Source organism: Taudactylus pleione, unplaced genomic scaffold, assembly GCF_031769625.1.
Source record: "Taudactylus pleione unplaced genomic scaffold, aTauple2 ptg000518l, whole genome shotgun sequence".
Classification (NCBI taxonomy): Eukaryota; Metazoa; Chordata; class Amphibia; order Anura; family Myobatrachidae; genus Taudactylus; species Taudactylus pleione.
The window spans coordinates 12611507-12625838 of NW_028284920.1; the positions used below are offsets into that span (position 1 = coordinate 12611507).

The following is a 14332-nucleotide window of genomic DNA, read 5'->3' on the forward strand; positions in this document are numbered from 1 at the left end:
TTTTCTGCCAGATACTAATTGGTCTTCCTGCTTTTCACTTATTGGGATAGACAAGATGTCAGACATCTGAAAGTGATGCCATCCTATTATAATTTATTAATGCATATCCCAGCAGGAGGACTCTAAACAATCACAGATAATATCAGATAGTTACTTGCCACCTTATCTAATTGTGAAACCATAACTAGTAATGTTAGTGGACACAAAGTGATGTTTCAGGACTCTCTTCTAAAAACACAGAAAGCAAATTAGATTTCTTTTACAAGCGTGGGGTGGCCTCTAACATATACAACCTGCGCTATCATGGGACTACACGGCCCAGCATTTCCTGCCAGCATCTAGCATGCTGTGACTTTTATCCTATAACAGCTGGTTAAGCCTGCTCTAATGTGTAAAATGAAATTCTAGTGGATGAAAATAACAAAGAATACCTGTACTCATAAACTGAAATGAGTAAGAGTTTGGACAATCTCTCTATAGCTGCTGCCCCTTCTTAATTTTGTGTGCTTATAATGAGTACACAATCTACTTGGATGACTTCCGTTCTTATCGTGCTGGAGTGTATACAGCTTCTGTAGATCAAATTCAGAATTGTTATTGAGAAGTTAACTAATTATTCAATTAAAATGAACAGGTTTTTGTTTTTTTTTGCAGAGTGCTTACATATTATGCAGTGCTTTGCAGAGAGAATGAAGGCCTTGCTCCAGTGGAGCTATCAAGCTACACTCATGTGCTAGAAAACTCAGCTGCTCCATTTCCAGTACAATTGCCACCACCCCCCCCCCCACATTAAATGTCATCTTCTGCAATTAAAGTGCTATATCTGGGTAGATACCTATGCAATCTATTGTCATATGATTCGCAGTGAAGATGGCAGCTTATCATGATTTAAGTGACTTTGAATGAGGTTTAATAGTAGGTGCCTCAGATATGGGTCACTCCTCCTCTGCAGTCAACACGAAATTTGGATTTTCACATGCAACGATTTAAAGGGTGTACAGCGACTATGCATAATCAAGGAAATCACTCAGTGAGCGACACATCTATGGCCGACAAGAAACTCTGAACGATCGCGGACAGCATTACCTGCCACGCATTGTAACATCCAACCTCCGTAATTAAATGCTAGGGCCACAAGTAACATCAACGTTTGAGCAGTGCAACGTTCCCTTTCTTCGATGAGGTACAGGCTCCACGCATCACCTGGGAATGTGTAGCCTGGTCCAACGAGTGGAGGTTCTAACTGTTTCAGGCAAATGGACGATTAAGTATGTGGAGAAAACCAAAGGAGGCAATGGATCCCGCATGCCAACAAGGGACAGTTCAGGGAGTCTGTAGCTCTGTTATGGTGTCGGAGTGATTTCAGCTGGCACGTATTAGGACCCCAGTTACATCTGCAGATATCACTGACTGGCAGACACCACATAAGCATCCTTGTGGATAATTTGCACCGGTTCATGTCATAGATTTGCTCAAATGGGGACAGGCTCTTCCAGCAGAACAATGCAACATCCCACAGGTCTATATTCACCGTAATACCTCTGAGTTTGGCATCATGAATTGGCCACCTTATTTGCCATATTTGAACTCAATAAAACACGTGGGATGCAGTTCAACGTAGCATCAATGGCAGGGTTCCACCACTGGCAACTATTAGGGAATTGTGCACCATTATTCAGGAGTTAGGGTGAGCACTATCTACACAGTACTTGTGGAGTCCATGACCTGTTGTGTTGCTGCTGTAATCCGATAGAATATGAAGACCAATGCGTTACTAGACAGCTGTCGCAATTATACTAGCACATGAGTGTATATTGCATACCAGAGGGACACACACACACATTAATATGGGGGGGGGTGTTGGGTTGTGAGAGGAAACGAGCTCTCAGAGGAAACCCGCTTGGGGACAACCTAAAAATTATGAAAAAATGGGTCTCTGGTTGGCATTGAGTCCATGAGCCCAGTGTTGTGAGGCAGCAAAGCTGCCCACTGTGCCCCATGTGTGTGTGTTCATGGATTTTGAGACAATAGAAGAAAATAGTCACATTTTTCTATGTTTGCATGGACAAGCATATACTACACTTGACACCTATGGCTGGTTTCAAATGGTTATGGTGATTTCAATGTGTCTACAGCAGTGGTTCCAGGGGCATTTTAACAGAGGAGGGGGCCCATGTACAGCTTCCCTTTGGGCGCCCTCTTCTCTGTCAGCGCTGTAGATTCTGGGTTAATGGCGGAGTCTACTGCGCATGTGCGGGTCTTCAGGAAAATGGCAGCCCCCATTTTCCCAGTGATTATTTGTTGCTTTGCAGTGCCGGTCCAGCGCTGCGAAGCAGCTCATCGGAATCTGCGGAGAGGTAATATACTTAAACTATGGGTGGAGGGTGTGCAGTGTGGGCCCCCATGGATCCAGGGGCCCATGTGCACCACACACCTTGCACCCATTATAAAGACGCCTGTGAGTGGTTTCCAAACTGGATGTCACGGGGCTCTTGCAGGGGTGCCACGGGACCAAATTTAATTATTTATGGCCAATATGAAAGACAAAACCAGTGCTGGTAACTACCAGTCATAAAATATATGGACAAACAGAGGCGCAGCCCTGTCCAAAACCACATAACTGACCCTAAAGGTGACATATTAGCACAATTTACTTAATTTAATTTTTCTGCATTTGTCAAAAATATACTTTTGGCCTATGGTTGTCGTGAAGAAAATGCTGGTACTTTAGAGCCCTGTGACAGTAAAAAGACATTACATTTAATATCATTGGCAGGTAAGAGAGTGTTTTAATGCTTTTGTACTTGGCACTCAAAACAAAATTAGCGTGTGATAACCCCTTACACTTAGGTCCCACTACCATGGCTGGTATTATGCTGGGTACACACTATACAGATATATCTGCAGATCAAGTGATCCATGTGCACAGCACACCCTGCACCCATTATAGATACGCCCCTGTGTAACGTAGCGTTTTGCATGTAGATACACCCACAGTCGCAGACAGAACACAGGCATGCTGCATATAATTTTAATCAGCAGAAGCTGCTTGTGCTAACTATTCGCATCGCAGTGCAATTAAGACGAATTTGAAGGTAAAAAGTTGCATGAAAGATGCTCAGCTCTACAGAGTCGCATGGAACTTCTGCGTTGTGTAGCTCAACTTGTAGCGCACGGAGGTAGATATATGTGGACACATCTGTGTAACAGAGGGTCTGCACTGATCATGCCTTTTCACCTGCTCCGGGGGCTGCACACACACAAATTTTTAACTTCCTCTGAAAAAGCAATGCGTGTTTGCAATTGAATGCAACTGAAATTCACGGTTCCAGCTCGTCGTGAGAACGACTCGCAGAACCCAACTTACACATAAAAGGATTTAAGGTGGTTTCATAAGCAAACCCTTCAAAATGTACCTCTCCTACCCACCCACTCTTTATTGCAGAGGTTACTTATGAAGTCTGTATGCAATGCAGAGTGTATTGTAGAGACTGATATACAGTGCTCCATGTTAGTGACAGTTCTGCAACAGACCGTGCAAATTCATGATCACTATACAATGGACAACACCTCTGGACACCTTTATAGAATGCAGACCCCACATCTCTGGTGGCTTTGGCATATTCATACTTCCCAACGCCAGAGGTCTTGATAGCAGGATGGGAAGTGTCTATGCCCCCCCGTGTGCAGCTTTTAGTTTATAAAATATTTTTTTTTTTTATTCCACATGCTCTTGAGAAATGTGCCTTCAATAGCGAGATGGTTGGGAAGTGTGTTATATGGGCCCTAACTATATGGTATCTGTACATTTTGGAACCCAAATATTTAGTGGCTATACAGTACAGACCTTGGATCCTTTCTACCTACCATACAAATGCAAAGTATCTGGTGTAAGTTAGACCTCCGATCTCGAGTAGTGATAAAATGCAGACCCCGAATCTTTAGAGGTGACACAGTGCCTCTTCCCGCTGTCCCATAACTTTGCCTATTGTCCACCTCCCCACCTTGTCTTTAGGTACCTGGTCTATCAGGTGATGGGAGCATTAGTAAAAGGAGTAGGTATTACAGTAGTTTGCATTACCCCTGATACTCCAGGAGTGCTGAGTGACAACAACATTGCACAGATCTTTTAATATAAAATTCCTAGATTTCCGTACCGCACTCCTGGCACCATTGTGGCAGCCCAAACACAAATAGGAGGGGGACCATAATGGTGAGGAAACTAAAATCCGTTAATGCTAGTAGTGAGCAAACAGACACTTGGGGTGTGGGATACAACTCCACCCCAAAAAAGTTTAAATAGACAATTACAAGTACCGCAAACTCATGCTTACTTTCGGGCCTGTTTATAAAGTTTTGACACCCATGCAAACAACATAGTCATTGCAGATGACAGTGCCATCTTGCGGTCTGCTTGATAGGACTTCCCAACAAATAGGTGTGCTATGACTTCCCAACAAATAGGTGTGCTATGACTTCCCAACAAATAGGTGTGCTATGACTTTCCAACAAATAGGTGGAGCAATTTAGTAGGACATATGTTTTTGATACCTGTATTCACACTGTAAGCTGCAGGTAGCACTTATGAAATGAGAATAATGAATCCTTATTGTCAGTGTAATGTGACGTTGTTCTCCAGGAGGTGTGTGAAGGAATGGGAGGAGCCACACGACAGTGCCCTGTACTGCATACAAAGTGACGGGAACAACATGATCGCCAGCGGGTCTTCATACTATGGGGTTGTGAGACTGTGGGACAGGAGAATGAACCAATGTTTACAGGTATGTACTGAGCTCTAGATCTATATATTTACCTACCAAAATGTAAGTTTTCTTAAAGCGCACCTCCGCACAGTTCAGACAGCCATTTTGTGAACTGAAGTAATATTTTTGAGAATCCCTTTATTAGCAACCAGTAACGTCACTAATTCCCGCTCATTTGCTGGACCTGGGCGCATCCTGGCTCAGTTTGCAAAAATGCCTTTTCTACTGTGTAGAGATAACAAGTGCCCTTATACTGAATGCTGACTTGTTCACCATGACCTTCTGACTGGTGTAACCTGGGATAATCTGTAGACATTACAAGACCCAAAGAAAGTGAGTATTCTCAAATGTTACTTTTCACTAATACACCTAAACATGCGTGGAGTCAGCAGTTGTATAGGATCAGCACATACCTGTCTAATCCTTGGAAATTCGGGAGTCTCCAGGAAGAGATGGAGCTGGTCTTTCTGGTGAACTAGACCCGTCCTGTTGACTTTAGCCTTGTTTTGCTCCTCCCTGCGGGAGATCCCAGACAGGAGGTCCAAAAAGCAGACAATATTTATAAGCATGCAACCTATCAAGTAGGCAGAATATTGGTACAGGGCAGTCAAAATGGCGGCTTGCACTATGTGCGGATGACGGTACACTATGATTTCACATTTTAAAATGCATTAATACTTTATTTGTCCATGAATAATGTAGTGATGGGAGGAAGCAGTGAGACTGAGAAATGTTATTGCTTGCTATAGGAGGGCCTTTTAATGGGTAAAAGAAAAACTGCATAAAAATTGGCACCACTCTTGTTTTTTCATTCCCCAGGAAAAAAAATCTCAAGTTTGCTAAAATTGGCATAAACACATTGTGCCCTCTTACATCTAGCCTCAATATGCCACACAGCGCGACATGCCTGGCGTGAGTGAGCCGCCAGGTCCTGAGCTAACGTCGAGCATCTTTTTTTTTATGAAAATGCCTCTGTCACACAATATGATGTGACTAGGACGCACTAGGAGACATTACTGAGAAATGTGATACTTGTATATCTCTGTGCGACTTCTGTAACCGGAATTTGGCGTTAGATTTGAAAGAACTTCAGAGACTCAACACACACCGATATACAAGTGGCGTATATGAAATGAATCAGCACAGTCTGCTGGTGCGTCCTAGTCACATCACATTGCGATTTAGACATTTTTTTTAGAAAAAGACGCTTGGCGCTAGGAGAGTCTTACAGGACCTGGAGTGGCGAGAGGGCCTGTTTGGCACGACTTCAGCAAAGATGTGCATAGTGTGTCCAAACTCACTCATGTTTCTTACTATGGATTGAGCTTCTTTGTCATATTATTGGATTATACCTGTATCGTCTTTTGCATAAAAACATAATTTGTTTGGCTTTTTTGCATTTCAGTATTTCTCCTTGTCATCGCCAACAAGCAGCCCAGTGTACTGCCTTCGGTTCAACACATCTCACCTATATGCTGCCCTGGCTACAACACTGCACTCTCTGGATTTCACTGTTTCCAGCTACCAATTTACAACATAAATAGTACCACTATATCGGACGTCTGATATCAGCCGAGACCAGCTTGTAACACAGAGGACATCTCTGAGGGTGTAAATCTGCTAAAGGACAGCTAAACATAAAATACTAGTTGATTCAACGTAAAAAGATATCTTACAGCCTTAACAAATTTATATGCAAATGTTATCACTTGCTGACAGAAAAAAATATTATGTTCTTAGATGAGTATCAACCATTATCTTTTGTATTGCTCCAGTCTCCGAGTTACCTCCTTTTGTTTCCAACAGTAAGTTTATAACAACAATTAAACAATAAAAAAAAACATCTGATGTTAAGTGCATCTAGAAAGTGCTGCCCTACACAGATACTATCTCTACAATATCTTCAGCCCTGACAAGTGTCTGGAATGTTTCTTAAGGTCCCTACACACTACACAATATTGCTAACGATTTGGCCGATTCCGACACATCGGAACGATAATTCGTCAATATCGTGTAGTGTGTATGTACTGCTTTGTGCATTGCGCTCTCCTGTGGGGTTGTTTGCCGCCTCGCCTAATCTTTTGTACATGCAGGAAGATCAGATGATGTGTCTGACGATACCATGCAGTGCTATGCGGCAGGGGTCGGCATATCTAGCGGTCGGGCATCGGATCGCCCAGTGTGTACGGACCGCCCGATATGTCGGCCTTTCGGTGCTGGGATCGTGGGTCACATCGCTGGGTACAAAGTCATAGCTATCTGTGATTGTTACAGGAGGTTTAACCAATGAGGGAGCTTGTGTTTTAAATATATATATGTGTATAGTGTGTCAGAAATGTCTTCATTTTCTAATGGTATATACAAAAAAAATCTATTTTCTTCATTCCATCTTTTATACAAATGTAAAAATTTTGGAAATGGATATTTCTGTATGATAATTTATATCACAGGTTTAATAATTCTATATCCACCAAAGTGACTTTGCTGACCTTGATTTCTCTATGTGTACCTTGCATATAGACTTATGCGCAACCATAATTGTTTTATATCCAAATTAAATTTGCTTTGTCATCCAGTATGGAGAACAGAAAGTGTTATTCCTTTATCTATCCATACTGATCGTCACTGGGTGGTGTGCAAAACCAGAGCTTATTTTTCTATGGTTATTCCTTTCTGTAAAGAAGATATACGACTTGTGGCTCTAAATAGAGAGTGCGTTATAATGTTAGTCCATTAGCTGGTGAGGTTTCAGAATCCTTTCAATAAATTCACTTTCACATTGTGCTTTCTGACTGTAAATGAATTGTTACTTACGTTAATGTAAATACATATTACAATACAACAGAATATTTAATAATAATGATATATCTAAACCAGTGGCTCTTAAAGGAGATTATGAAAAAATGTGTATATTTGCAGTGTATGTCTGGTTTCTAGTCCTCCAATCACCTATCCTATAAGAAGTGCAAAAGATCACCTCCAAAAAGGTGTATATTCACTTCCACATCCCGCAATTCCGTCAGCGTACTCTCACGCAACTTTGGCCTCATGAGATCACCCCATTACAATCTAGTTAATGTCTTCCAGCATAAGTGTTGATGGGATCGAAATGCGTAGGTGCGCTCAGTTCCGGAGCAGGCACAGTGTCAAATCACACAAAATATGCTCTGCAATATAAGAGGGTATTCAACCCTGCTTCAGCCCCAATATGTGTGCAATTATTATGTTATTTTATAGTTAGCAGCATAGCAATTATAAGGAAACACTGGATTAATTACAGGCTTAAACATTGGGTCGCAGAGCCGATCTACAGGTATATATATTTAGATCTCTGCTGAAAATGGTTAAAATTGAAGGCGGGTATCCACTACACGACAGTGAAAAGACTGAACGATAGCGATATCGTTCAGTCGTTCACTACACTGCAGGGTGCCCACACTGAGATATGTCGTTCAGTGCAGGCACAATCAATCATCTGCAAACATGCTGAACCTGACTATTTCGTCAGGTTGACCAGCATGTTTGCACGATGATAGATGTCTAAAAGACCAAATTTTCCAACGATTTTCGAACGATTATCGATCGATATTGTTCAAACGCTCATTTTAATAGTCTAGTGGATAGGCATCTTAACACTTGAATGAAAGTTGTCAATTAACCTCAGCCGACTGTAGCACTAGCTAAATCAACCCTACTGGTTTTGGTACAAGTTACTTCACCAGGCCTGATGACATTTATAAGTATAAGGCTGAATCAAACATTTGACAACCTGCAGTAAGCTAGTGTAGTTGGTTGACTGCCGTTTCAGGAAATGTCTAAGCCTGGGTATTTTCCAGCTTCTCCAGGCTTTTATGCCTTAAGACACAACCATTGACAGCACCAAATGAGTAGTTCCCGAACTATTGGGGTATCCGTCCTTTTATTACTCGCCTGGAATTCCCCTGATCGAAACAACTGCAAAAATAATAATACCAGTTGGTGCTGGGTGTCTTCAGATGTACTAGCCATTCTAGCAGTTTGGACCACCCTACTGATTAGACGTTTGAATAGGCCTCCTAGCGAAGCTTCCAAAAAGACCCTGCTGCTCCTCGGGACAATTGACTTTGTCCTGCTGCTAGTATCGGTTACGGATATTAGTTTCATGAGATGGATCACCATCAATATGCTACGCGGGAGGCTGTTCCAAATCTTGTAACCTATTTAATTATCAGGGGTTGTGTTATTTATTTATTTTTTTAAATACTCATTCGCAAATTTTTGCCACACTGTGATCTTGCTGTATGTGTATGCTTCAAAGAAAGCAAAATTATATTGAAATGTGTTACTTCCTTAGGTAGTCATATTCACATTATACATGCTGTGTCATTTTATACTGTACTCTGTTTTTTGCTTGTTTTTTTATCAGGTATAACTATTGTTTTCTCCAGTCTGATAAAATACACACTGCAGTTGAGGTTGATAGTGCACATAAAATGCAAGTTGGCTGATATTAAAGAGACAATAACAACACTCACACATAAAGTATATACAGCATGTAAATGTTTCAGGAGCTATTAAGATATTTGAAGTTGAATTCCTACTTTTTGTTATGCACAGCAGACTTTGTCAGCAATCGATTCTAAGGTCTCTGTACAAATTTGTGTTTGAAACGCCTATCAGAGGTCAATAGCTTGTAACAGCGACATAGAGAATAGATTTTATTTTCTAGGACAGAGAGACAGTGAGTCGAGCACTCTGCATGTTAGCTTTAGTCACTGTTGGGTTGTGATTCAATAACTTCCAGTGAGGGACAGACTGGCTTCAATAATTAATAAGCTAAGTATGTTATAAAGATCAGTCTAGTTGTAGTCCCAAAGTAGAATACTGGTGCATTTTTATTGTGAAATAACCTGCAGCTTTCTCTGATGAAGTTGCAGGTTGTTGCACACTGAAACGCGTCAGTTACGCTACTTTGGGACTACCACTGGTGCCATCTTTACAACATCATCAAGCTAATAATTAGCCAACAAATATCCAGAATCTCTGTACCTATATCCGGTATCTATAACTGTCTAATCTGTTTTCAAATTTCTGCTGCATTAACTACCAAAATGAATACTCTTTTATTAAAAGTAAGATGTGATTGGTGCACTGTCATTCATTACTCATGTATCTCATGTATCTGTGTTATTTTCTAGGGAATCTCTGACAATACAATTATCCATACTCACACTACAAGTGTTCTGTTATTGGTTACAGCAGAGATTGTAGCCTTACTAACTTTGGGTCATTTCTTCCAGGAGGCATATTTCATATTTTCTATTGTCAGAATGTAAGCATAACTGATACATATAGCTTCCACACCAGTCTAATCCATAATTGGGAAGTAACCTATTTTAACATAATGATCAGCAAACTATATAGGTAGTGGAGAAATAAATGGTAACACCATTGTAAATGAACAGGTCGTTGGGCCACTGAGCATGGCCTGTCTGTGTCGTAGCATTGACTGTGTCACTGTAAGGAATCATGCAGGAAGGATGGAACATTATTCCTCCAGTTACCTAACTGATGACTGGTTGATAGAGGAAAATGCTGCTTCTGAAATACAGTATTGTTCCATTAGATCAGGTGACTGAAAAGGCCATGAGGACAACATCGCCTTAGACACTATTGCTTGTGATGGTTACAGAAGATCATGCCAATTGCACCGGGATCGGTATGAATCCCGACGTCGGAAGACCGGCAATGAAGATAACGACAGGTAAGTGTTTTTAACTATTACTAACCTTACCCCCCCCCAACCCTCCCTTAGAGATGCCTAACCCTGACCTCCCTGCAAGTGCCTAACCCTCCCTGTAAGTGCCTAAACCTAACCCCCCCCCCTTCCCAGCAGCCTAACCCTAAGTCCCCCTCGTGAGTCCCTGACCTAACCCTCCCTTCCGCGGCTGTATGCCGGGCATCGGGCTCCCGGTGTACGTAAAATGACAGGCATCAGGATTTCGACACCTGTCATTAGACCCCTGCTGGGATTAGACAGCCGGGAAGCCGGCGGTTGGCATTTCGACCGTCTTCTTCCTGACTGCTTCCCATTGCACCAAAGCCGTCACTCCTCAGAAAGAGCCTCAAGTCTTTCCTGATGGCCATACAAGCATTCAGCATTTATATACATGACCCTGACCATGCTAGGAGGTTGCTTCATTAGCGCATGACCGACACGTGGTGAAGCCTTTGCTTTCAATATGTTTGTGGTCCCTCATTTAGCCAGGTGTTTCCACTTTTTCGTTTTATCCACTACCTGTATGGTGCTTGTCTTTGGATGTATATACAGCTCACTGCTGTTCTATGATGTCATTATATAGTACATAGGATATATATATGGGAGGTGGCAATTCCAATGGGACTTTTCCATTCCAAAGACTTCTGATTCTTACTGAGGATCCAAGAGTATGAGGTCCTTATAATAGATAATGAATCATAATACATGTTTACAGTAAGCAACATATCCTATTGGAAGTAACTGAATAGATATCAGTATTTCAAAGTACCAACATATAGCTCGGTTTAAAGCAGGAAATAAGATGTAAAAATATTATTGGTGCATTGCAATTAAATTAGCAACCAGCATCTTTCAGGTTTTCTGTATTTTTTGTTTTACTTTTTACTTATGGGCTAGGTTTACCGAATACTAAGCTTGGCGCAGTCATCGTGCATCTCCATGCATTTATGTTACAGAAGATTTCTTGCTAAGCATTACAACATTCTTGCGTCTGAAAGGTTACTTTTGTATCTGTGCAATTTGGTTGTTTTTAGTTATTTTCAGCAATTATTGTTACATCTTATCCATGTTTATGTATTTTGCATTTCATGTTGTGATTATTTTTATTAAACATACTTGCGTGTAGGTCTGTAAGTCTTGTCTTCTTTGTAAATGTATCTGGCTAGAATGTCAGACATGGTGGTGTTTGCACTGTGACTGAAGGTTTTGGGACCCAAGGTGACCTCTTTCTTTGGAGTTTGCGAGTGGCCAAAAATGTATCCGCACAACGGAAACTTTCAAGAGGAGAGTAAGTATCATTTGTTCCAAAAAGAAATTGGTCACTGCGCATTCCTGGTATTTAGATCTAAATAAATCCAAATAAATGTAATGGTGGAATTCACTGGGGTAATCTTGCAGGCATTTCCTTTCAGTGTAGTCTGTTGTATAGTTATGTGAGCGTATAAAAGAACTCTCTTCTAATGAGAAGGCTGTTTGTGCAAATGGGTATAAATACAGTCAGAAAGGAGGTGATATATCTTGTATAGTGGTGTATAAGGGAATCGGAAGTCACTGAAGATGTCCATTGCCACATAAAAGCACAAGGCCACAACATAAGTTATAAAATCATCATTGACACCGCGATCCTTGTAGGATGTATTTACCGTATATAAATGGTAGCTCAGACTTCAGTAAAGCTGCCATTTATTAGTGGTAGCTAAGGGTAGCAGTGATTTATAGGCCCTTCTACCAACACTGGAAGCAGACTTTCACTGAGTCTACTGTTCCAGCGTCGTACCCAGGAAATGTTTCTCAGCACCCAGCCGCTTGTTGCACAACTTCCATATATCGGCAATGGGGATGCAGAGAAGAAGCTCACCCAATGCACCCTGCTCCTCTGCATTAATAGTACACCTGCTTAGATTCCCTATTCTATTCTCAGTGTTAGGGTTGATTTCTGAGGTTACAGTAATTGTCAAATAGCAGCTTTGTGAAGTTAACAGGAAAAGTGTTGTTATTCACATTCATATCATTGGAGCTTTATAGTCTAAAGGTGCGCACACACTAGACGATGTGCTCACGATGCGATTTCCCTTGAACTCTCCCCGGCTCTCCAGGACACAACATGGTGCTAAAAAGTGTAAAGTTTGACTTAAGATCTATCGTGCACAAAATCATGTATGAGATTGGCAGATTTTACCTGCAGTAGGCAAGATCTGAAGATGCGACGTACGTCCAGCAGGTATGCGCATCGGCATCGTGATCGTGACACTCACAATTTGGACATATTTTATACGATTTGTCGTTCTGATGCGTTGAAATCGGGCGAATCGTGTAAAATATCATCTAGTGTGTACGCACCTTAAGGGCCAGATTCAATTATATGTGGTGATTTATCATGCTAGGAAAAGGGTGGTAGCCTCGGACTTTAATGCCTAAGGCTATTGAATTACAGCCATTTTTCCTCACATGGTAAATTGGGAAGCAATCGGGAAGCCGACTGCCTAAATACCGGCAGCCGGCTTCCCGACTGTCATATCCCGGCAAGGGTGAAATGCCGGGCGTCTAGATGTAGACGCCCGCATTTCCCCGACACCGGGAGACCGGCGCCCGGCATCCCGATTTTAGTGATGCCGGGCGCCCCGAGCGGACAGCCGTGGGGGGGGAGAGTTAGGTTTAGGGCTCCCTCGGGGGACTTAGGGTTAGGCACCCCCTCGGGGGACTTAGGTTTAGGCAGCGGGGAAAGGGGTGGTTAGGGTTAGACACTTAGAGGCGGGATTAGGGTTAGGCACTTGGGGGGGAAGTTAGGGTTAGGCACCCCTAAGGAGGGTTAGGGGGGTTAGGTTAGTAGATACTCACCTATCCACGATCGGGATTTCCAGCGCTGTCGGGCTTCCGCTGCTCGGAACTCTGCTGATGTCGGCCTGCTGCTGATGGGATTCGATACCCATTCCGGTAAATTACCCGCTAACACTCATCAACCCATAGAATCCAAGATAAATTCCCGAAGCTATGGGTTAACATGTTTGTGGCCCCCGCGATCAGGGAATTTAACACAGGCTTCTATTGGAGTCCCCTCAGGCTCTAAATTAAATTTGTGTTAACTGCAGATCATGGGCTAGAATTGAATAGCGTCGGCAGATTAATTAACTGCGGCTAATTGAATCCATCACTAAATACCTTAACGCTAAAGCACACACGCTAGGGTTAAATTTGTCAGAATCCAATTAACCTACCAGTATGTTTTTGGAGTGTAGAAGGAATTTGGAGATCCCACAGTAAACCCACGCAAACATAGGAGAACATATAAACTCCACACATATAAGGCCCTCATTGGGAATTGAACTCATAAACTCAGTGCTATGAGGCGTTAATGCCGATCTTTTGGTGATTTTGTCTTTAGATTTAAAGTACCCATATTTTGGGCTGGTAGGTTGGTTTTGCTGCTTAAGTCTTGCTGCAAAACTGCTGAAAAGTCAGGGGTCATTCCATGACAAATCATGCAGAAAAATGTAATCATGACACCCACCGACTCAGATTGTCGTGAAACTTTGTACACTTGATACTACCACATAGCTACAAGCCTATGTACATTTTGTCTTCTCTAGGCCTCATAGTTTTTGAGATATATGTGGTCAAAATTTTGAAAAATTGCTCAGAAATGCCACTCCTGATGCTCCATTTTTATGTGAGGTGTATGTGGGTAAAACATTCCCATCTCGGTGCCTAATCCTTTCATCACTTTCAAATTTTGACCCTTTGTCAATCAAAATATGGAGATTCCAGAAAAAATGTTTTATCAATCTTGTCTGACTCTGAGGGGTAAATGTAC

At 42.0% G+C, this 14332-nt stretch overlaps 1 protein-coding gene across 2 annotated transcripts in view; it reads left to right on the forward strand.

Moving 5' to 3' along the window:
- FBXW4 (F-box and WD repeat domain containing 4) overlaps positions 1-11646 on the forward strand; it is a 231294-nt gene extending 219648 nt beyond the window's left edge. Inside the window, exons 8-9 of one of the 2 annotated variants that reach the window (XM_088450526.1) lie at positions 4640-4781; positions 6169-11646. In XM_088450526.1, the coding sequence (XP_088306652.1) occupies positions 4640-4781; positions 6169-6303 (277 nt within the window). In that variant the 3' untranslated portion in view covers positions 6304-11646. Of the gene's footprint in view, positions 1-654; positions 1925-4639; positions 4782-6168 lie in introns of those variants that run through there. The other variant, XM_088450527.1, reaches the window with a different exon arrangement.
- Positions 11647-14332: the final 2686 nt, after the last annotated feature.